The 24,857-nt window shown below is 34.7% G+C and overlaps 2 protein-coding genes and 1 long non-coding RNA gene across 3 annotated transcripts; 2 read left to right on the top strand and 1 right to left on the bottom strand.

Moving 5' to 3' along the window:
* The first annotated feature begins 859 nt into the window (after positions 1-859).
* On the top strand, positions 860-7,842 carry LOC147405340 (RNA polymerase II C-terminal domain phosphatase-like 3). The gene is made up of 12 exons (XM_086433088.1): positions 860-2,103; positions 2,264-2,396; positions 2,495-2,550; positions 2,634-2,694; positions 2,777-4,042; positions 4,633-5,247; positions 5,645-5,791; positions 5,884-6,152; positions 6,247-6,358; positions 6,449-6,706; positions 7,514-7,560; positions 7,638-7,842. The coding sequence occupies exons 1-12, from the start codon at positions 1,616-1,618 to the stop codon at positions 7,699-7,701; spliced, it is 3,516 nt and encodes a 1,171-aa protein (XP_086289214.1). The 5' UTR covers positions 860-1,615; the 3' UTR covers positions 7,702-7,842.
* A 4,033-nt stretch (positions 7,843-11,875) lies between these two features.
* On the top strand, positions 11,876-16,104 carry LOC147405339 (uncharacterized). The gene is made up of 3 exons (XR_015175900.1): positions 11,876-12,874; positions 13,826-14,463; positions 14,605-16,104. It is a non-coding gene; the product is annotated as an uncharacterized LOC147405339 (long non-coding RNA).
* Positions 16,105-17,739: 1,635 nt separating this feature from the next.
* Positions 17,740-22,032, bottom strand: LOC147405338 (pentatricopeptide repeat-containing protein At3g26782, mitochondrial-like). The gene is made up of 2 exons (XM_086433089.1): positions 20,586-22,032; positions 17,740-19,457 (listed from the first exon to the last, which is right to left on the bottom strand). The coding sequence occupies exons 1-2, from the start codon at positions 21,519-21,521 to the stop codon at positions 18,414-18,416; spliced, it is 1,980 nt and encodes a 659-aa protein (XP_086289215.1). The 5' UTR covers positions 21,522-22,032; the 3' UTR covers positions 17,740-18,413.
* Between the last annotated feature and the right edge of the window lie 2,825 nt (positions 22,033-24,857).

The raw sequence follows: 24,857 nt of genomic DNA, 5'->3' as shown, positions 1-24,857 counted from the left end.
GAATCTAGAAACTAGTTTGGGTCTAATGATAAAGATTAAAGGGTGTACGCAATGACACTATCTATAAAAAATAAGCCTACATAAGGCAAGTAAAAATGAAGGTAAAAAATGTGTGATCTTTACTATTCTAAAACAAAAGTTCGTCAAATTATTTATTGACTTAATCATTGAAGTATTTTTCTCAAGAATCATAATGGATATATAAGTTTGAACTTCACAATTTGAAGAATCCAAGAGCAATAATCAAGTAGACAAAAATACCCACAACGGATTGTACTTTTTACTAAATACAAGTCACACGTCCATCTATTGACCCTTCGCATAATTTTTTAACCTACATCAAACTCGCCATTATGTTACTTAATTGATCCACCTAACCATTTAGTTAGAGGTGTACATCGAATCGAGTCAAGCTTCATCAGTGTTAAATAGTATCGAGTCGGGCCTATTACCAAATTCTAAGCTTGAGACAACCTTCGACTCATGTACAAAACGGACTTCGATCAAAGCTTTTGGTGGATTGATGGGGATGGGCTCTGCCTCGAGTTTAATTGAGGTTATTTAGATTGGACTAGTTTTGAACTTGGATTGGAGCTTTGGCTTGTGTTGTTGGGCTTAGAGTGACAAGCATTGGCTAATCCTGAAAGTCATATTGGGCTTGACTTCAAAAAGACAATTGTGGGCCCATAGGCTTTTTATAGACAAAACTAGGTTGTACTCAATTTTTCTCTCAAATGAGGAAGGAAACTTTTATTGACACGTTACAATCTCTAAGGGTGGGCCAGGTTGAAAACAAAATTTAATATTTTTTTTATAAAGGCACCCTCTTCTTCTCCTGTGAATCAATACGTTGAAAACTGATCACAAGCCGAAATCTTCTCCTCTGATCTCTCTCCCACTTTCTCTGATTTTCTTCTTCTCTTTTGATCTCTTTCTCTCTATTTGTTTTTGTCTTCTCCTCCGATCTCTCTTTGATTTTCTTCTCCTTCTCTTCCTTGTCTGATTCGTCGAAGAATCGTTGGAGATAAGAGAGGTGCCCTTTGACATGAAGTGCCCACAACATTTTTTGGATTTTTAGAGATGCCCCTAAAACTTTGGAGGACCCTTAGAGTTATTTGGTGTGTCAATAATATAATTTTCAAATAAAGAATCCATATCGCAATTCGCGAGGACTTGACGACGCAAGCATCAAAACTGAAAAGTTTTAGACTCTCCAAATCGCTGACGTAAACGATCAAGATTTCAAGGATCTTTAAAACCTCTCGAGTTCTCGATCCTCTTTCAATCTTCTACTGTTCGTTCTTCTCATCTGATCAAATATTTTTCGTTTTTCTTCAGAAATCTCAATCCCTAATGTTCATATCCGCAATCTGCATTGAATAGTAGAAATCAAGTCTACAAAACGAATCTCCTAAATTCGAAATCGCTTGTTTCGGGGATTGAAATCGGTTCTCCAACTTTCAGATTTCGAGATCTAGAGGAGAATCAAAATTAAGTATTTTTTATTTGATCTCAAGAAGATCTGCGATTTAGTTATTTTTCAATTGATCGCGAGGACTTGCGCGTAGCTGGATCAAATCTATTTAACCCTAACGAGAGGAAAATCCTAATTTGGATGGCGCATGACAGAATCGAGGATGGAGAGATTTCTGATAATAGTCAATCGATCGAGGAAATAGCTGAAGAAGATTTTAAGCAGGAATCTAAGGTTTCGAATCGAGGTTCTAGGGTTTGGATGGATGATATGTTGAAATATCCCATTTCGAGTAATTACGGATCTGGTTTGTACAATTTTGCTTGGGCGCAAGCGGTTCAGAACAAACCCTTGAGTGAGATCTTAATGAGGGACTTTGGATCGATTGAGAAATCAAAGAGATCAATAATCGATGATAGTAGAGCAGATGATGTTATTGGAGTTGAGAAGGAGGAAGGTGAATTGGAGGAAGGAGAGATTGAATTGGATTCGGAGATGATAGAAGAAACTGAAGGAGGTTTGAGTAACAATTCAAATTTGGCGAGAAATTTGGAAGAAAGAGAGTTTGAGAATCGGATTAAATCGATTCGAGAAGCTTTAGGGACTGTAACTGTGAAAGATGCTGAAATGTAGGTTTGAAATTGCTCAATTTGGATACTAATAATTGTGGAGATTTTGGAGCTTTAAAAAAGAGAAATTTAATTTTGATCATTCTCATTAACTTTAAAGATGAAATTTTTACGAGGAATTAAAGATATGAGATTGATTTCTTTGATTAATTTGTTGTAGATCGTTTCATGGAGTTTGTTCGGAGTTGCGGAGATCTTTGGATAGTTTGGAGCTAATGGTAATGGAGAATGGTACTCTGGATGTAGATGATCTCATCCAACAATCCTTTGACGGGATTCGAGCTATTAATTCTGTAAGATTGAGAACGCTTGCTTTACTAGTGATCATGTTCTTGTATCAAGGATTTGGTTTCATATCTAATGTCTTACTTACATTGGTTTGAACTGCCAGGTTTTCTGCTCTATGAACCCAAAGCAACAAGAGCAGAATAAAGATATTTTTTCAAGGTTTTTCCACAACTCATCTCTTCATTTTTTAATGAATTTTTACTGCCCACGAGTATGTTGAATTATGTCGTCTTCTGTTACAGTTTGCTTTCACATGTAATGAGCCAAGATACTACTCTTTTCTCACCCAAGCAGATGAAAGAGGTGTGTTTTCAAATTAGTTACTTTAGATGAGAAAATGTCTTTATGATTAAAAAAAACTTAATTTCACATCTCTTGTGCACAGATAGAGGCCATGATGCCTTTCATGGATTTACAAGCTGTTGTCCCAAGTGTTAAGGCCACGGAAAAACAGAAAGAAATACAAGTCAATAATGGGGTGAATCCAAATGAATTGGGCATTTTAGGTGAAAATCCTTCTTCAAAGAAGTTTTTGCTGGAACCCATACCTGTTATTGCAAACATGGGTTTTGAGATAAAACCAGGACTCTTGTCTGGCTCTAGTGGTAAAGGTAGTTTTGGTCGACTGCTTGACCTTCACAGGAAACATGATGTAGATAGCCTTCCTTCGCCTACACGAGAAACCCCATTGCCTTCACCTTTAGTTAAGTCAGAGCTGGGCACCCCCAATGTAGCAGATGAAAGTGAAGATGCCATGATGTATCGTTATGAAACTGATGCCCTAAAAGCTTTCTCTACCTATCAACAGAAATTTGGTCGGACTTCAAACTTTCTAATTGATCAGCTTCCCAGTCCAACTCCCTCTGAAGAGTGCGATGAGGTAGATTTTGACTTAAGTGGGGAGGTTTGTTCTTCCACTGTGGGTAATGTCAGAACTGTTAATCCATCTGTTTCATTACGACCTGTTAGTTCTCCTACTACCCACATGGATAGCTCAAGTGGACAAACTGGATCAAATCTTGTTTTAAAAGTAAAGAGTAGGGATCCTCGGCTTCGGTTTACAAATTCTGAAGGGGATGCTTCAGTTCTCAACCAGTGTCCTCTGTTGGAAGACGCACCTAAAAGTGAAACCCTTGGAGGATCAATTAGTTCGAGGAAGCACACGATTATTGTAGAGTCGGTGTCGGATGGTCAAAGTCAAAACTTTAAACGGCAAAGAAATGGGTTGACAGATTCATTGATAACTGGATATGTACCAATGGTATCAGGAGATAGAAGTACCGTTGGGACCCAAGTTACTGACAAGAACATATTGGCCAAGAACATGGGAACTGATCCTAGAGAATCAGAAAAGGGAGAAAATGAGCGGTTGCCAATGATAGGTCCTAGTACCATGGCTTCCTTGCCTTTTTTATTGAGGGATATTGCCGTGAACCCAACCATACTGATGCAGCTTATTATGGAACAACAGAGATTGGCCGCTGATGCACAGAAGAAGTCTAGTGATTCAGCCAAGAACACAACATCGGCTTCCAGCTCGAGTGTCATACGAGGAACAGTTCCCTTAGCAATTGCTGGTCCCTCAAAGGCCTCAGAAACCGAACAAAAACCTGTAGGAAAACCTCAGGTTCCTGCTCAAATAACATCAGGGGTGAGCATTACCATATACTTCCTTTGTATGTGTAAATATGCATTTAACGACCTCTAGCTATATATCCATCTATCAATCCAATTTTACAGGAGACAACCCATCCCTCCCTTTGCTTATGATTTGTTTCTCTCATGGGCAAAAATAGACTGGTTTTGTCTTGTCTTGGTCAAACATTTGTATCCAATATATACATCTTGAGATGTCACCCATCTGAGCAATTAAATTGCTACTTTGCATAAATTTAGCTAAAAAACCCTTGAGATATGATGCAGGACTGTCCATGCCCAAATATAGATCATCCATCCACAATGATCGTAACAGGCCTCTACTCCTCTGATATACCTTATGTGGTGGCATCATGATGTCCTCTTCAAGATATTCATGCATTCATTTTGCTTACTATTTATCCTTGAAACAAATTTTGATTGCATTTGTGTTTGATTGTTACTTTTGTGGTTTAATCCACACATTATCTCAGTTATGTACATCACTATGAAGAATATGATACTCTGATGGTTGAGTTTGGTGGTCTTTGTCACCCACCACAGTTTCGTTTCTATTCACGACCAATCATATTTAACTATCCACAGAACCTTAAGGGTGAATGGGGACAAATACGGATGAAACCGCGTGACCCTCGGCGTATTCTCCACAGTAGCACATTTCAAAAGAGTGAGAGCTTGGGAACTGAACATTTTAAAACAAATGGAACACTATCATCAATCGCTCAAGCCAGCAAAGACAATGTGATTGTCCAACAAGGGGAGAAGGCCCAGGAAACTTCCTTGCCTTCGCAATCCACTCCACCAGATATTGCTCAGCAGTTCACAAAGAAGCTGAAAAATCTTGCTGATATTTTATCTACCTCCGAAGCAACTAATACCCCCTCAATGGCTTCTCAGTCCACTTATTCCCAACTAATACAAGTTAAGACAGAAAAGGCAACTGTGGGAGTTTCAATAACCGATTCAAAGGACCAGCAAATTGAGATTGGTTCAACTGCTGAAGAAAGCATAACAGGATCCTCTCGATCACAGAATTCATGGGGAGATGTTGAGCAGTTATTTGAGGGGTACGATGACCAGCAGAAAGTTGCTATCCAAAGAGAGAGGACAAGGAGGATAGAAGAACAGAACAAAATGTTTGCAGCACAGAAGCTCTGCCTTGTCTTGGATCTGGATCACACTCTTCTTAATTCAGCCAAGGTATATTATATAAACTGGAAGGTGGCATGTGCTAACTCATATGTATCGGAAGGGCTTATTTGTCATTTAAAATATTAATTAATAGGTGGTTTGAAGATTACATAGTAAAAAAAGGATATTTTTATAATTTTGAAAACTATCCAACATGATTTTAGGGATGTCCAATGGTGCAATTCCAATTTTCTTGGTTTTTGACCAAAATGACCCTGATATATTAAGTTTAAATGTTAAGGTAGGGACATTTCTGGAATCCAAATTTTTGTGTTGAACCACTTTTACTCTGCCTTCTATCATTATAATAGTGAAGATGTATGTATATTACATATCCACCACATGGAAGGGAGTGCTGGTCTGTGATTCATTTTACTCATTTTTTCTCCCTCTTCTCACCCTTCAGTTTGTCGAAGTAGACCCAATGCATGACGAGATCTTGAGAAAGAAGGAAGAACAAGATCGAGAGAAACTGCACAGGCATCTCTTCCGCTTTCCACATATGGGAATGTGGACCAAGTTGCGACCGGGAATCTGGACTTTCCTTGAGAAGGTAGTATCGCCTTGAGATGATTGTAGTTTTAAATGCCTTCAGATTTATACCGGATATTGAAGTACTTTGTGTTTTCTGTGAATGTTTATTAGGCAAGTAAGCTTTATGAGTTGCATTTATACACAATGGGGAACAAGCTTTATGCCACGGAGATGGCAAAAGTGCTCGATCCCACTGGGGTTTTGTTTGCCGGACGAGTTCTTTCTAAGGGAGATAATACGGACCCTTTCGACGGTGATGAGAAGTTACCCAAGAATAAGGATTTGGATGGGGTTTTGGGTATGGAATCAGCTGTAGTGATCATTGACGATTCTGTAAGAGTTTGGCCTCATAACAAACTGAACTTGATAGTTGTAGAGAGGTAAGGTCGTGTTCTCTCTTCTACTTGTTTCTACTTTTGTGTGTGTGTGTGTGCAACAATTACACTTTTTTAATCTGAATAATCTGTATTGTAGATACACTTATTTTCCCTGTAGTAGACGCCAATTTGGACTTCCGGGTCCTTCACTTCTCGAGATTGATCATGATGAGCGACCTGAAGATGGCACACTGGCATCCTCCTTGGCAGTAAGGCTCTATGTCCACTACACATTCTTCAAGATTTCTACTAATTCAGTCTGCCCTCTTCTGAATTATTTATATCTGCTATTAAAATAGGTAATTGAGAAAATACACAAGAATTTTTTCTCTCATCAGTCCTTACATGACGTGGACGTTAGAAACGTCCTCGCTTCGGAGCAAAGAAAGATTTTGGCTGGTTGTCGTATAGTCTTTAGTAGGATTTTTCGAGTGGGTGAAGTCAGTCCTCATTTACACCCACTATGGCAGACAGCTGAACAATTTGGTGCTGTATGCACCAATCAGATTGACGAACAGGTGACTCATGTAGTCGCCAATTCACTCGGGACTGATAAGGTATGCTTGCTTCTCTCATTAGCCTATAGGACCTACCTCGTTGAACTTGCCCCTTAAGGCCTACTTAGAAAAGAGAAAATCTTCAAGTCACGGTTGAATATTATATAAGAAACTATACCAAAACAAATACTGTTACATACCCACTAGAAGATGGCATGTGCAAACTCTCATATATCTAAAGGGCTTATTTGTAACTTAAAATGTCAATAAAAGGGTGGTTTTGAAGATTACATAGTAAAAAGGATATTTTTATAATTTTGAAAACTAACGAAATTGATTTTAGAGACAAGAGATTGCAATTTTCTAGGTTTTTGACCAAAATAACTGATTATATTAAGCTTAAATACTAAGGTGGGGGGGGGGGGGGGTGCATTTTTGGAAACCAAATTTTGGTGTTGAACCACTTCTACTCTGCTGCACCTCATTATAATAGTAAGATCCAAGTTAGTAGATGATCTAATGCCAGAAATTGACCTGATATTGTAATCATATAGCCATTTGTTCGATATATATTTTGTGAATGAGTATATTTTGTGATTCATTCATGATTTTTTTTTCTGGGATAGAATCTCATACCAATGATATTAAAAGTGTGATAGGCACGATTGTCTCACTGACTTTGTCCATTTTGTGGCCTATTAAATCTTTTGGAATATCAAATTAACGGAATCAACCCTACCTTCTGAATGTTCAGGGTGTATTATTCCCATGTCAATGGCAGGTTTTCTTTGTTCATCTACCTGGTTTGTACCCTAATTTTCCTATTTCAGGAAAGATATCATCTTTTAATGGATTCCTTTGAAACAGGTTAATTGGGCTTTGTCTACAGGAAGATTTGTTGTCCACCCCGGCTGGTGAGAACCCTATGAAATTTAGATGGAATTTAGTATTTATGTATATAATTGTCTAAATTGTGTCTCAATTTGTACAGGGTCGAAGCGTCGGCTCTTTTGTATCGAAGGGCGAGTGAGCAAGACTTTGCTGTTAAACTATAAACTAATCTCTACCTCCCCTAACTCAATATCTACTATCCCACCTAAACAAAATCTGAAAAACACAGATAAATCATGGTGGGCTTGGATTGTGTTGTGTTCTCCTGGGTAGATTTGGACTGAAATCGATCTAGTTTGTGTGAAGATGCCACCATGGTGAGACTGAGAGGTAATATCGTATTTCTAGTATCGAAACCCCCCATTTCACTTGGTGACTGGGTTCTGACCCAAGCCTTGTTACTACCCATCATACCAAGCGATTGTTTTCTAGGTTCGACCATGAGCAGATGTAATGTCATTTTGGTTCAGGAGTTAGAATCTCTTGACGTGGTTTGGTGTTGGTTAATTTGGAGAGTGAGCAAATTGGAAGATGTGGCCTTGGTGAGGGGTCTTTTTAACAGTTAAATAAGCAGCTTTGAAGTTTCAGAAGGGGGGGGGGGGGGGGGGGGGTGTGTGTAGGGAAATCCTTTCCTATAAAAAATCTCGAGGTCTTGTTTTTATGCAACTGGAGGTCTTTTGACAGTGGATGAGGCTTTGTAAGGCCTTTTTCCTCACTATCTTAGCAAGGCTAGTTGGACTCTAATGAGAGGCATGTGGACGATAAAAGCAAATATAACTATTGAGGACATCAACTTGAATTAGGAGTGCTGATTTTCTAACAAAAAGTCTTCACTTGGTCAATATTTGGCTGACATGGCACGGACATGAAATCATAGGTCTTTTTTCTTGGGATACACAGCTGCACATATTTTACGAGAATGTGCATATGAGTATCCCGAGGAAGAGGATTTATGGTTATGTGTCCATGCCACATCAGTCAAGTATTGACCTAGTGAAGACTTTCTACTAAGAAAATCATTATTCTAAAATTAGGGTGTAAATAGGAATTCAGAAAGTATCTCATTTGAATTTGAATAATGATAAAATGAGAACTCTCCTGACGTGGCTGTGAATAGAACCATAGGTTTTTCCTTGGGATGCATAACTGCAGTTGGGGGTTAAAACACCTTAGGCTCCTAATCAAGTCATTCAGACAGCCCAATGTATTTTTTTTTCCTAATCAAATTGTGCCACATAGACACTGTTTATATCTACAGAAACGGGCGGTAAATCAAATGGGATCTCGACTCTTATAGAAAATGAAATATAAATATAATCGGTTTATTAGCATAACTATCAATAACCTGTGAACGTTATATCCAATCAGTAAAGGATTAAAATCCCTTCCAACTGTTAGATTCATATAGTTTATCACATGCTGTAAACATAATAGGTACATTACTAAAATAATAATGGCTTTTATAACCATAAAATACTACAATTTCCAATATCACTACATGAAATAAGGGGTAAATGGATGCAATTCTTTTAAACATTATGTGAAAAAATGGTTAAAATCAACAGATCTTGACGCAGAATTTACCCATTTTTCACGTTAGTGCATATTGGAATCTAAACATGAAATCGGTGTGAAAACCAGCAAGAATGGAAATTGTTGGCAAGACGATACTAGGAGGAAATTTAAATAATTTAAGATTTCGGCATTCTACATGAGAGAGAGAGAGAGACTTGAGTTGTGCTGGATCGGGGTTGTATTGGAAGTTTGAAGTTAATTTTTTGCTCATTCTTTCCTTTTTTTTTGCTTTTTTTTTTTTTTTTTTTTTAAAATAAAGCCTGTCAACACCATGCAAGCACTTGACCTTGTTCTCTATGAGATCCTCATTATATTTTGGTAAATATTTGAGGCACCATTGTGTTTTCAAAGTGATGAGATGCCCTTGACCATGTTTTCTTGTGAAAGGCTTATTTAAAATGTTAATCAAATGTTTCTAGTGCATCGTTTTGATTTTTTGAAAAAACCGAAATACCCAATCACAAGATTTTAAATCAGGTCCAAAACACAGGCAAGCACAAGACTTCAGGGCCTAAGAATAAACGACCCACTCGTTCTCTTTTTCACATTGGTGAGATATCGATGCCAGTAGGACTTGATTTAGAAGGTATGGGTGGTCCATCTAGGGGTGTCAATGGGTCAGTTCCTAAGAAAGTTAGAATCATTTTTTGGTTCGATTCTTGGTGGTTTGGGATCCGGTTTTAAAGTAGGTGGAATCGGAACTAGAATCGCCAAAAATCATGGATATCGTAGGTTCTGGTGCTAAGGAATCGAATAGGAAAAAAATATTTTAAATTCATTATAATAATAAAAAAAATTCTAAAAAATAACATATTATCAACAAAGTATCAATTTAATTATAATTTGTTCCACTAAAAATAGAGTTTAATGACTTTTTTCAAAAATAAAAAATCAAATAATAAACTTTAAGAAGATATGAGCCATTTCAAGCTTCAATATGATCATAGGGTTGGGTTCTTTGACAAAATCCTAGATAACATTCTAGACAAAGTTTTGTCTTATATAGCTAAAAAGTTTTTGAATGGGCTGATTTTTTATGGGGATGATCGCTAGAGTGAGTAGATCATCCTATATATATATATATATATATATATATATATGTGGGAGCGGTTCGGCAACCCTAAAGTTTGCCAAGTTTGGTGTCAAACATTTTTTGTAAATCACTTTTGATGGGGTTAGAAGTTTTGGAATAGGCTGATTTTTTTGTGAGGATGATCTCTACAGTGAAGAGATCATCCTCACAAAAAATCAGCTCATTTTGAAACTTCTAACCCTAGTTTACAAGTTGAAGAATCGTGGACCGTCCAATTTTTGTAAATCACTTTTGATGGGGTTAGAAGTTTTGGAATATGCTGATTTTTGGTGAGGATGATCTCCTAATCATAGAGATCATCCTCACAAAAAATCAGCTCATTCCAAAGCTTCTAACCCATATTTTGAAAAATGTTTGGCACCAAACTTGGCAAACTTTAGGGCTGCCGAACCCTCCCCTATATATATATATATGGGAGCGGTTCGGCAGCCCTAAAGTTTGCCAAGTTTGGTGCCAAACGTTTTTTGTAAATCACTTTTGATGGGGTTAGAAGTTTTGGAATAGGCTGATTTTTTGTGAGGATGATCTCTACAGTGAAGAGATCATCCTCACAAAAAATCAACTCATTTTGAAACTTCTAACCCTAGTTTACAAGTTGAAGAATCGTGGACTGTCCAATTTTTGTAAATCACTTTTGATGGGGTTAGAAGTTTTGGAATAGGCTGATTTTTGGTGAGGATGATCTCCTCATCATAAAGATCATCCTCACAAAAAATCAGCTCATTCCAAAGCTTCTAACCCATATTTTGAAAAATGTTTGGCACCAAACTTGGCAAACTTTAGGACTGCTGAACCGTCCCCTATATATATATCAGCCAATTCTAAAACTTCTAATCCCATGAAAAGTAGTTATAAACTAATGGTAAAAAATTAACGGTTCACGATTCTTTAACTTATAAACTAGGGTTAGAAATTTCAGAATTGGTTGATTTTTTGTAAGGATGGTTTTCTCACCAAATCATCCTCACAAAAAATCAACTAATTCCGAAACTTTTATCTCATATAAGACAAAATGCTTTGTCTAGAATGTTGTTTAGGATTTTATCAAAAGAAAATTGCCCATATACATATAATGTAAAAATAAATTGATTTCGGGTACTTGCGGGTACCCATCGGATAGAACCTAATGGTTTCGGTTCTTATCAATTCATTTCCCTATATATTAGACCCAACTCTAATCGGTTCCAATAAAAAGGAAACCAGAACCAAAGTTTTTAGTTTTAGTTCCGGGAAAATGGGTACCCATTAACACCCCTAGGTCCAACTAAGTCTGACCATAGTTAGTAATTCTTTAAATAATTCACGATTAATACTCGAAGTGGCAAGTTCAGCCTTGATAAGCTCCCCGGGAAGGGTAGGTCAAGTGTTCGAAACCCCACGAAACAATGAATTCCTTGGGGCCACTCTCTAAGGTCCAGCTCTCTACTCAACCAGTTGCACATAGGACTTTCCAAGGGGGTGGTGGGATTTGTCCCATCCAAAGGTGAGGATACCCATGATAAGAAAAGAAAAATAAGAAGTGAAGTGTTTAATAAATATGTGTACAAGTATCCAAAATTTAACTAATATGTATACAAATATCCAAGTGTTATTGATTTGTATTAAAGTTTAAATGTTTAATAAACATACATAGAAGTATCAAATTTTCTTCTTTTAGAAAAAAAAAAAAAAAAAAAAAAAAAGAGAGAGAGAGAGATTAAAGGTGAAGGTTAAAGGTTGTAATTTTGAAAAATGAGATATAAAAAATAATAAATCTTAAAAAGATTGGAGAGTTTTATAAATTTAATATCTATGGGTAACCCCAATAGGTTGGCCTAGTGGCAAGCCGAGCCTTGATAAGCTCCTTAGGAAGGGTAGGTCAAAGTGTTCGAAACCCCATGAAACAATAAATTCCTTGGGGCCACCCTCGATTAACCCTCTAGTCTCTCTATTCATATTTTCTCTTTCTTGTTTTCAATTTCCGTGGAGCAATAATGCTAGGTGTACTTCAAGTTCTCCAATTGTAAACAAAATTAAAGCTTGTGTTGGTTCTTTTATTCAATTTGAAGTTTTATTGTTTGTTCATCAATTTTAATGTGACCCACAAAATTTAGAAGTAGAGAAAGGTGAAGATTGCCCCAACACATCCCCATAAAAGATGTGAAGTTGTATATACCCCGAGGAAAAAGATCTATGATTCTGTGTTCATGCCACATCAGCCGAGTATTGATCGAGTGAAGAATTTCTAGTTAGAAAATCATCATTCTTTAGGGATTTGATTACCAATAAACTTAGGTGGTGTTTGTTTCTGCTTCAAAACGCGGATTTCACTGCATTTGCGGTAAAAAGCTGCGTTTCAATCGGAAATCACCGTTTGGTAAAACCTGCGTTATGAAATTGCGTCAAGAAACTGCGTTTTGAAACGCGAATGGGTGAAGCGATATTTAGGCACTTTTTTTCTGCGTTTGCGGGAGACGCGAGCACCGAAAAACGATCGATAGAAAATGACGGAAATGCCCTCTATTCTTCTCTTTTTCTCTGCTGTCGACAAAACGCAGTCTCTCTCTCTCTCTCTCTCGCACAGCTCAACACAGCTACCTCTCTTCGTTTCGACCTCACCTCACACAGTACACAACTGTTTAACAGCAGTCGATCTCGACAAAAAAAAATTTTCAACGGCGATCTTTCACGTATCCTCTTTCCCTCTCCTCAAACTGAGCCAAAAATTGATTTGTATGCAAAAATGATTGATTTTCATCGTCAAAATCAAGGGTTTTGGTTGAGGTTGGTCTGTTATAAATTTCTAATTTTTTTTATGTAGTTTGAAATCAATGATTTTGGTCGACTGATAATCAAATGTAATCAGGTATTCTGTTGTGGTCGACTGATAATCAAATGTAATTGGGTATTCTGTATTTTGTTGTGGTCAAATGTAATTGGATATTCTATTGGATGAAAAAAAAAATTAATTGAATCGAATGTCGTGTATGCGATAATCTAATTTATAAATTTATAAAAAAAAATATAAATCGAATCGAATGTTATCGTGTATTTGATAATCTAATTGATAATTTTATAATAAAAAAATATTTTATAAATCGAATTGAATGCTATCGGGTATTCGAAAATCTAATTTATAAATTTATAATTTTTTTAAATAAATCGAATCGAATATCATCAGGTATTCGATAATTTAATTTATAAATTTATAAAAAATAATAATAATAAATCGAATCGAATATTATCGGGTATTCGACAATCTAATTTATAAAAAAATAATTTAATAAATCAAATCTAATATTATCGGGTATTCAACAATCTAATATATAAATTTATAAAAAAAATTATTTATTATAAATCAAATATATCCTTTGTACTAATTTTCATAAATATATATGTGTGCTTTTCTTTATCTTGTTACGTTGGATAGAAAGTTCAAGTTAGTTACTTAAACTCTATGTTAAATCTTAAAATACCTCTTGATCTGATTAAGTATAACTAAAACCTATGCAATTAGTGAGTGTTATTTGGAAATTCTCAGCCACAAATTTGAATGATTTTTTAGCTTTATTTTCTAGTTGATGACAATTTTTCAGTTTCAGAATTAATGCTTTCTGATAAGGGTATAAAATGATATTGAGTGAAGGCCTTAAATGAAATAAAGGCATCTCTTGGATGGAGGGTGGTCTATGCTTGGGTTGGAGATGATCCTTGTGGAGATGGTGATCTACATCCGTGGTCTGGCATCACATGCTCTACACAGGGTGATTACAAGGTTGTCACAAAATTGTAAGCATTACTTTGTTTTATTTTCTATGTTGCAATGGCTAAGGATTCCTTTTATGATTTATTTGTCTATGCTTGCAAATATGTGCCTTTTTTAAATTTAAAAAAAAAAAAAGTAAAATTTGATTATGCATCTCTATCTATGGGACTTCATTGTTAGAGTTGTCTGAATTTTGGATGCTATCAAATTTATCCAAAATTGATAACTCCATCCTGATTGTAAGATATCTAACAAAAGAGTAGAAAAAATAATAATAAATAAATGATCTGGGAGCATGCCCTTAGTTCAAGAATAAGATGCTACGTATATTATCTTCATAAGGATAGATTTCATGGTGGACATACTCCAATATTAGAATTGATAATTGTGAGAGAGTTTTGGAAATGGTTTTTGCTCATTAGTTTGGTCATTCTTCACTTGCAAGGAAGTTTATGCATTATGAATTGTTGGGCCTTTTCCAACTACTATGACCAATCTGTTGGATTTGACAAGGTTGTAAGTTCTCTCCATTTCCATTGTATATCGGACGTGTTTACATTTTTTTAAGCCTTGTAATTTTTTTTAACTAGCTAAACTACTTTATAGCATGTTCATGGAAGTATAAAATTTTGTGTGATTGTTTTTCAATTTCAGGGATGTCCATAATAACAAGTTGAATGGGCCAATTCTACCTCAAATTGGACAGTTGAAACGGCTTAGAATATTGTACATTCCTACACTCACTTCTAAGATGTTATTCATTTAGGATAGTTTCATATTTAACTTGGTCCAATGGCTTAGATTTGACTTTTCTGTAAGGTTTCCATTTTCTTTTGGTTTCATAACATTGCAATTACATAGCGTAATTTGTGAAAAATGGAAGATTTGGCTGATTTGGTGGAAAGAATGGTTTGGTGATTTTTTTATGATTATGTTAAATATTGAAACTTTACTCTCTTTTTTTAATTTTGATTTTTTTTTTTTTTTGGGTGGGGGTACTATGTTTTCTTCAAGATAGGGTTTTGACTGGTTGAGCAAGACTGTTGTGATGAAAATTTTGGATAAGACGAGTTGAATAATCTGGTTCAGTAGTCAAATGAAATAAAATTTAGTAATTGAAAACTCAATTTTTCCATTTCATTTTGAAATTGTGTCTGAATTTTAGGTTTTTTTTTTAATAGTTTCTTAGACTAATTTGTTCCCAAATTATTTTATGACTCTTGAACTGGTGGTTCAATTCGAATGTAATGGATTGTGCTAGGGGATCTATTCAAATATTGCTTACAGATCCTCTGTCATGCTTCCTTGACTCTCTTCCTTTCAAACCATTGAAAGAAATCAAAGTTCCTTACCTAGTTTTGACAATCGTTTTTTTTTTTGTTTCATAGGTAGTTTTGACAATCTAGGGAAGTTAAAGTTTAGAACCACGTGTATGTGCTCATTCTGTTTTGACTTCTTACTTAATTTATATTTTTATGCTTAATTTTTTTTAATAATTAATTTTGCTTAATGTTATATTTCTTATTTGTATCGTATCAAATATCAACTTTGGGTCTATTATATATAGGATGGAGATATTGAGGAAGTAAAATTTAGTATATTTATAAGGATATTCTGGTAATTTTTATGCATTCTGGGTGCATTATCAACATTGCGTATTATATAGGTATTTTGTTTATCAGGAAAATTTCATGTCCATTTTTAAGAGGAAATGCTGCCGAAATTTCAGTAGAATTATAAATTTTTTATAATGTTTATAGAATTATAAACTTTTTAAAATTAAAAAAAATTATTTTTATAAATTTTTTATATTTATATATATTTAATGTAATTATATATTTATAAGGGTATTCTAATAATTTTTTATGCATTCTGGGTACATTATATTGGATTGCGTATTATGCAGGTATTTTGTTTATCAGGAAAATTTCATATGTCCATTTTTAAGAGGAGATGTTACCGAAATTTCTATAGAATTATAAATTTTTTTATAATTTTTTAAATAATTATAACTTTTTAAAATTAAAATAATTGTTTTAATGAATTTTTAATATAAATTTATTAAATTTATATATATTTAATGTAATTATATATTTATAAGGGTATTCTGATAATTTTTTATGCATTCTGGGTGTACTATCAACCTTAAGGGTATTCTGATCATTTTACCTTAATACAACAGATTTCAGAAGCTGTATCAAACAATAATTACCAGATTCTGGTAAACAGCACATCACTTTTACAAAACTCTATCAAAAAAATATTTTCAATGTTTCAGCTTCTGACAACAGATTTTGACAGTAGAAGCTGACAGTAGATTCAGACAGCTGTATCAAACAGGGCCTTAAGAAGTCAAATTGTGTCACATCTGAAGGACAAGATCCTTTTATGTAAAGGAACATCTTAGAACACCTCAAGACCTCTTCAAGCAGCAAATCATGACATTTGAATCAGATTTTGGAACAAGAGATCTCCAAGCAAACAATGGCCTCACTTTCTAAACGATATGCCATTCATGATTTTAAATCCCATCCAAGACCGAGACGACATGTCCGATACATCTCAATATTGTCCGTCAATGATATAGATACATAAGTCAATGTATCAGACGAAATTTAAAATCCACGTTCATTTTTCTCATTGTTGAACGAGACATCTCAACCATATCGGAAAACTTGTCCGAGATGACTCAGTCTCATTCACGGACGAGACGAGACATCAAACAAGTTGTAAAACCATGATGATAGCCGAATAACATATCACATGGCATAAACTTGTGAATCATGTCCGTGATTGCATGTGAAACATTAATCAATAAGTATGTGGTGGAGAATTATCCTAAATTTTTGTGTGGTTGAAGAGTTTGAAATGGTTCAATCTAGGAGGGCACCTCAGCAGGTGTACATCATGATTCAGTTGGTTTAGTTGGACTTAGAATTCTGAGGATGCTTGTCTGGTAGCAAGATTTGTACATGAACTCTCTTGGCATTTTGCTCACATAAATGTCAATCCGGGATTTCGATCGACTAATCATATGATCCCACTTGTATTGAGGAGATCCTTAATTACAAAACTACCTTTACTAGGCTTCATGCGATTGGTTATTCAGGATTCTGTGAAATTTTAGATTGATTTTTTTGTGCGTCTTACACACACCCAACAACAAATTATATTTTTAAAACAAGAATAATAGAGACCACTATTAGAGGTGTCAATGGATCAACTTCAGTTCCTAAGATTTTTAGAGTTGGTACCATCATAATTTTTTTATTTTTTTTTCGATTCCAATTCTCGTCGATTTTTGTTCAAGTTCCAAAATCGAGTGATGGTAGTATTCCGATTTCTTTAGATAGAAGTTTCTTTTTTATCATAACATCCTAAAATATTATTTACAAATTATTGAAAAAAAAAAAAAAAATCTTCCAAGAACACAACACCATCTATAAAAACATCAACAACATAATAAAAAATTGTTCTATTTAATATACGAGTCAATTTAAAAAAAAAAAACCTGAAATCCATCTTGTTTACAAGTGGTAATATTATAAGAAAGATGAACATTTTAAATTAGAAGACATTACTTATATGAAAACATGAAAATTTTTATGTAGTTTCTATTAACTTTGAAAGGTATGAAAAACTTTCAACCATTTATAATGTAAAAGAAATGTTAAAGTAAATTGGTTTCCAATACCCATTGGGTAGAACCTATCGGTTCCGGTTCTTATTCAGTTCGGTTCCTTTTAGACCCGATTCTAGTTGGATTTTCAGTTTCAGTTCCGCTTAAGTTTGGAATATATTATTTTCACACATTCAAAAGGTGTAATAATGCTATAAGAGTTAGGGCCATTCGAATTGGAAGTGTTTTTTATTTTATTTTTCGTCTCATTCTGATTCTTGAGGATCAGAATTGATGGGTACCCATGATTCTTGACTATTGCAATTCTTGTTCCATTTATTTTATTATTGGAATCGAAACTAAAAAGAAACAAAATTGAAAAGGAAAAAAAAATGATCGTTCATATACTAAATTGAATTTTTTAGCTTAATTGTAAGTAAAAGGATTGCTTAATGTACCTATTTGTTTCACAGTAAGGATGATCAAAGAATATTCTAAATTGATCAACTACAATCATCCAATATAAAAAGGAGACTAACTCACCAAGATTGAAACACAATTGTTGTACTCTGCATTGCAAAATTGCGACGCTAGTCTTCCTGTCATTGCCACGGTGATATTGTAAATCTGAAACACTGGTGTTTCTCAAATTTCAGTTAGAATAATTAGATTAGAATGGTTCTTCTTGTACAAATATCTCTAATAGTGACTAGTTGGACCATGACCTCTTTATCAGCAACCTTTGTCATCAACTTCAACCCCAATCAAATCCTGGTATCCATAATAAATGGATTAAAAAGAATCAGATATTCAGAATTAATATGGATTTCTTCTTCCACAAAAATCACCAATAATCTCCACAAGAACATAGTCCTTCTTTGAAATGATGAAATCGTTTTGAATCTCTGACCACAATCTCTCGATTGACAATCTTGGAGATGAACTTAAACGCCATATGACAATCACCACATACCCTAAGATTCTTAATGACTTGGATCGATGTCCCGGGAAATGTATTCATGATTCCAAATGCAACGGCCAACTTCTCACTATGGACATGCACACTTGCTTCTTTTTCTTCCTGATCAACATCATGGAGAACCGATGCCGTGTCCGGTACATAACCAATTTCCTGCATTTTTACAGATAAAATAGCCAAATACCTATAAATATCCTCGTGTTGAGGATGCTCCATGTCACCGACTAGAAATACATGGACCCTACCCTTCGCTTCTACCAAACTAAATCCGGGCAGTTTAACCAATCCATGGTTCTTCATAAAAACTCTCATCCTCTCTACGTCTTCCCACCTTCCAGCGTCAGCATACATGTTGGAAAGCAAGACATGGTACCCACAATTAGTTGGGTCTAACTTGAACAATTTCTTAGCGGAGATTTCTCCGAGCTCCACATTTTTATGAATTCTACAAGCACCGAGAAGAGCACCCCACACAACAAAGTCAGGTTTCACCTTCATTCCCTTGATCAAGTCATAAGCCTCGTTCAAACAACCGGCTCTCCCCAAAAGATCAACCATGCACGCATAGTGCTCAACCCCGGGTTCTATCTCGAATTCTTGATTCATCGTTTTGAACCAACGCCATCCTTCTTCAACTAGACCTGCATGGCTGCAAGCAGCTAGAACTGATACAAAGGTTATGTAATTTGGCTTCACCCCTGCTTTTTGCATCTCATAGAAGACTTCAAGAGCTTCTTTGGCATGGCCATGCATTCCATAGCCAGCAACCATGGCAGTCCATGACTTAACATTCTTTGTCTTCATGCAATCAAATACCTCCCTCGCTGTTTCCACTCTCCCACATTTGCAGTACATGTCAATAATCGAAGTACCCACAAACATATTCTCTTCCAGACCAATCTTGATCACCTAACAAGGAAAAAAACAGATTTGTGGCCAAGTTAGAATATTCTAGACCTGTTGAAACACAAAGAATCTTAGTCTCCTAAGATACATTTATAGTGGTAAACATGTCAAGAATGGTTGAGTATCATACTATAGAATTAGTCAAACAATGATCGCAATAAAGACGAAAGCATTTGGAGGAATGGGTGTCATGGTTTTAAATCTCGTTCGAGACCGAGATGTCATCTCGGCATCGTCCATGAATGAGACAGATAGACATGGCGCCTCACATGCGTAAAATATCATGAGACAAACGAGATGATTCAGACGATATTGTGAAAATCTCAGCTGAGTCAATAAAACTCATCCGAATCAACTAGGATTTTTTATATTTTAATTAATTTTTTAAATTTAAATATTTATTATCCAAATAAAATATGATTTCATTACTAAACATCCTCTAATCTACCTTATTTTCTAAAACAAATGATAATTATTTTCGTATAAATATTTATGAATAAATAATTGCAAAGCAAGATAAATGGTTTATCTCGTTCGAGGCAATTCGGTCTCGTCCATGAAGACGTTAAACCATGGTTTTTAAACCGTCTGAGACCGAGACGTATCGCCCGAGTTAACTCGGTATCAGAGCCTAACGAGACCAACTCACAATGTGTCATGAGACAACTGCGTAAGCGAGTCGTCTCGGACGATATTTTCAAAAAACTCGGGTGATACGAACGAGATAAACGAGACAGCGCAAGTATTGTTTTAACTCGCGAGATAAACGAGTTGTATCGGATGAGATTTTCAAAATCTCGTCCGAGTTAACCGAGACAAACGAGTTTTGCCTCAATCCTCAATTATTTCACCCCCAAATAATTGATAGGTATAATATGATTTTTTTTTTTATATATTTTTTTTGGGGGTTAATTTTTTAATAGGAATCATTTATGAATTTGTTTAGAATTTTTCAGATTTTTAAAATGGTTAAAAACCATCATCTCAATGTCGAACGAGACGAGACGTATCATCCGAGTCAACTCGGTATCAGAGCTGAACGAGATGAGACGCGATACCAAGTTTAAAAACCATGCGTCAAACTGCATTTTGAAACCATGATGGGTTCCCTAAAAGAAGTAAATCCAGTACCTGATCATGTAAACACTTCCCTAACTGCAGAGCTCCCGAATGAGCACATGCAAAGAACACCGTAGACAGAGTCACCTCATTGTAATGGACATCTCTACCAATTGACATCCCATAAAATACCTCCAACGCTTCCATAGATAACCCGTTCTGTGCATAAACGGCAATCATCGTATTCCAAGAAACCACATCTCTCTCATGCATCTCGTCAAACACTTTCCTTGAAACACCCAAATCACCACACTTTGCATAAGCATCAATCAAAGTATTCCCAACGCCCAAGTCACACTCAAATCCCCTTTTGATCACATACCCATGAAGCCCTCTTGTGATTTTCTTATCTGAAACACGAGAGCAAGCCGAAAGAACCGAAACCATCGTGACAGAATCCACTGAGACCTCTTTTACTCCCCCACTCTCACTCTCTTCTCTTAAAAACTCCTTAAAAAGCGATAAAGCTTCATGGGCATTATCGTTTTGGACGTAACCAGTAATCATAGACGTCCAAGAAACTATATTTCTCTGAGGAATTTCGTCAAACAGTTTACGCGCGTTATTTAATTCTCCACATTTCGAATACATATCAACGAGAGCAGACGAGACAAAGAGGTCGCATTCGAAGCCAAAGATCAAAGCTTGTTGATGGGTTTGTTTGCCTGAATTGATATCAGAGAGTGCAGAACAGGATTTAATGGCGCAGGGGAAGGTAGAACGGTTGGGTTTGAGAGAGAGCCTTCGCAGAGACGAGAAGGCTCGGATGGCTTCGACTGAGTTGCCACTCCGAGCCAACTCAGCGATGACTGAGTTCCAAGAATAGACATCGGTTTTGTCGACGTATTTGTTGAAGAAAGATACGAGGTTTGGGTTGTGTGTTGAGAAGTGTTTGAAGAGAAGTGAAGAATATGGTATGAGGTTTGCATTCGAAGTTGAAATCTTCATCAGAACTCAGAAGAGGTGGAGATGATTAAGTCCTCTTAAACAATAACTCATCAAAATCTGTCGCAATAGCTCACTAATCCATAGATAACGATCAAATTCTCGAAAATGTCAAGTTGAAGCATTCCGATGTCAAATGGATGTACACAGATGGACCTAGGACTTGATTAGATCAAATTGAAGTACAAAGAGTCATTGCAGAATAAATAACGATCACTTTTCAAGAACTTTGTGGAGATGGAGAGTGAAGTCACGAGAGCATGCATAGGCACTACAATGGTAGTGGTGTGGATAGCTTGCCAAACTCGTCATATGGCACTAAGATGCACATGTACCTTGAAGTGTTGAAAGGTAAATTGTTACTTGTAGCAATCACCATGTGCCATAGCAAGAGAAACAAGCCTAAGGTGCTGTTTGTTAAACTGAAAAAAAATAAGTGTTGAATAGCATTAAGCGCTAAAACTTATAAGCGTTGAATTTAAGTGCTGAAAAAGTTGTTTGTTTAGATGCTGAATCATGTTTGCTACACATTACTGAAATTAGTAAATTGTCTTTGTTACCCTTACAATCATATTATACATTGTTTGCATGTTTCAAATACTTATTTATTATCAAACACAATAAAATATATTATTTTTTATAAAATTAAAATACAATTTATTTTTAAATAATAAATAATACTCAAATATTCAATTTATAAATAATAATTTCTATTTATAAAAGCCCACAAATTTCAAATTAAAAATAATAATGTCATACAAGTCACCAAAATATGAAATCAACTTTAAAAGAACTTAATTTTGAATGAATAATTTTCGATGGGGATGAAGGATGTGTAATTATAAACGCACCCTATGAATTAATAAGGACAACCCACACTATAGTCATTTTTTGTTTTATTTTATATTAGTTAAAGTTTTTGGAATGAGCAAATTTTTAGTGAGAATGGTCTATATGGTTTAGAGATCATCCTCACAAAAAAACAGTCTATTTTGAAACTTCTAACTCATCAAAAATAGTTTTTTTTTTTAAAAGGGACAATTTACGGTTCTTGAACTTGTTTTGATAGGGTTAGAAGTTTCAAGATGTGCTGATTTTTTGTGAGGATGATCTCCTCATTGTAGAGATCATCCTCACCTAAAATCAACTCATTCCAAAACTTTTAACCCATATAAGACAAAATAATTTAACTATGGTGTGGGTTTATTAATTTGTGGGGTGTTTATATACTTATCCATGAGATATAAGAGGTAATTTCCTTTTAAGAATAAGGGCATATTTGTCCATGCTCAAAAAAACAAAGGGCATACTTGTTCGTATTGAAAAAAGCGAAGTGCTTACCGCTTTAACACTTTTTTTCAGTATCAAAATAGTGCTAAATTTTTTTCACTTATTTTCAGCAATAACCACTGAAAATATAGAGTAAACAAACGCGCTATTTTGACAAAAGTGCTGAATTTAATTTTTTTCAGTAATAAGCGTTGAAAAATAGCGCAAAGAAACACCGCCTAAGAAATAAAAGTAGGCAAGTATAACGCAATATAGTGGATCAATATGAGAAGTAGGGGTGTTAATGGGTCGATTCTAGAGTTCCTAATGTACTTAGAACTATAACCATTAATTTTTGTTAGTTTTGGTTCAGTTTTGATCCCGTCTCTAAAATAAGTGGAATTTGAACTAGAACCGTCAAGAAACACGGGTACCCATCGATTTTGATTCTCAATAATATAATGAGATTTTTTTTTTCAAAGCATCATTATAAATTTATTTCCTTTAAAAAAATTAACATATTATTTGTAGAATATAACTTAATTATTATTTAAGCTATTGATGTTTTTGAAAAATTAAAATTCATCTTCTTTACAAGTGAAAAATTGTTAGAAGAAATGGCTAAGTCTAAGCTCCATTAATAGTTTATGTAAGAAAAATTGAGGAACTTTTATATAACATGTATTAATTTAAATGTAAGAAACCTTTAAATAATATATAATATAAAAAGAAATGACAAAATAAATCAATTCCGATCACACATTGGATAGAATTAAGATTGCAACTTGGGTGGGTAAAACCCGAACCTGTTAGGTTGAACCCGACCTTGGGTTTGGCCTCAGGTTCGAACAACCAAAAAAAATAAAATGCCTGACACAAATCGGGTAAGGCGTGGGCATAAGTATCGACAATTCGATTTGTCCGAACTTAAACTTAATATGATTATAATTTAAAAATATTTCTTATTTTGGTTTCTTTCACACCCATAACTCATATTTCAATATGTAGGTTTTTATTTATCTATATATCAAAACTAGAGTGTGATTATTTTCATTAGATAAATTATTGGTTTGTTATTAATGTTTTTTTTTTTTAATGTAATTTTATATTATCATACAATGATTATATTACAAGTTCAAACATTTTATCTTTTCTTGAAAATTATGATTATTAATAAAAAATAATAATATTTGTTAATCTTATTATTTTTCTTCTCTCTATAAATTTGCTTATAATTTTATGTATATAAACTTTTGAAATACATTTTTTTTTAAATAATTGTACATTTTAAATTCTTTTACACGTCATTTATCTTTATATAACCCTTATTGATACTAAATTACCTAGTATTAATGAGGAATGAATTAACCTGAACAATCAAACTAACCTGACTTGGTTAGGGTTCAAGTTGAGCATTTCATGCTCGAGGTCAGGTTGAACAAGGGCACGGGTTAATCACCAACCCACTAGAGTTGCAACCTTAGATAGAAACGTAATGATTCTAAATCCTATGAATTCAATTCCAATAAAAATGGAATTAAAATCAAAGTATTCGATTTTGATTCTAATTCAATTTTGGTTAAATGGGTAGGTATTGAGGCCCTTCAATTGACAAGATAATAAATAAATAAATAAATTTCTTACAATTTTTCATAAAAAAGAATCGATATGTTGTCATTTTAAGAACTAACTTGATCATCGAAGTATTTTCGAAATCTAGCCATTTGATTTAATCAATTTTTTGTTTACACATCCATTGGTTCAATCATTTCTCAACTTCTAAATTAATTGCAACAAAGTACAAATCAATCTAATATGTTTTGTATCTTTCAAGCAGCTAAAAGTAATAAGAGTCATGGTAACCGGACTCCCTTTCATGCCATATTCAATATACTCTCCAGACATGGTATGTGTTAGAACCGTGGATTATATGCCTTGGGAGAAATATCATTTAGATCCCTATAAATAAGAAGTTGTGTATCTCAAGGAAAAATATCTATGGTTCTAACACATGCCACATCAGAAGAGTATTTCGAGTATGCCACGTGGGGGAGTTAGTAAATCATTATT

This window comes from Akebia trifoliata, chromosome 3 (genome assembly GCF_017979445.1).
Source record: "Akebia trifoliata isolate Shusen 1 chromosome 3, ASM1797944v1, whole genome shotgun sequence".
Classification (NCBI taxonomy): Eukaryota; Viridiplantae; Streptophyta; class Magnoliopsida; order Ranunculales; family Lardizabalaceae; genus Akebia; species Akebia trifoliata.
The sequence above is the reverse complement of the archived record's forward strand: the minus strand, read 5'-3'. Positions and strand labels throughout refer to the sequence as shown.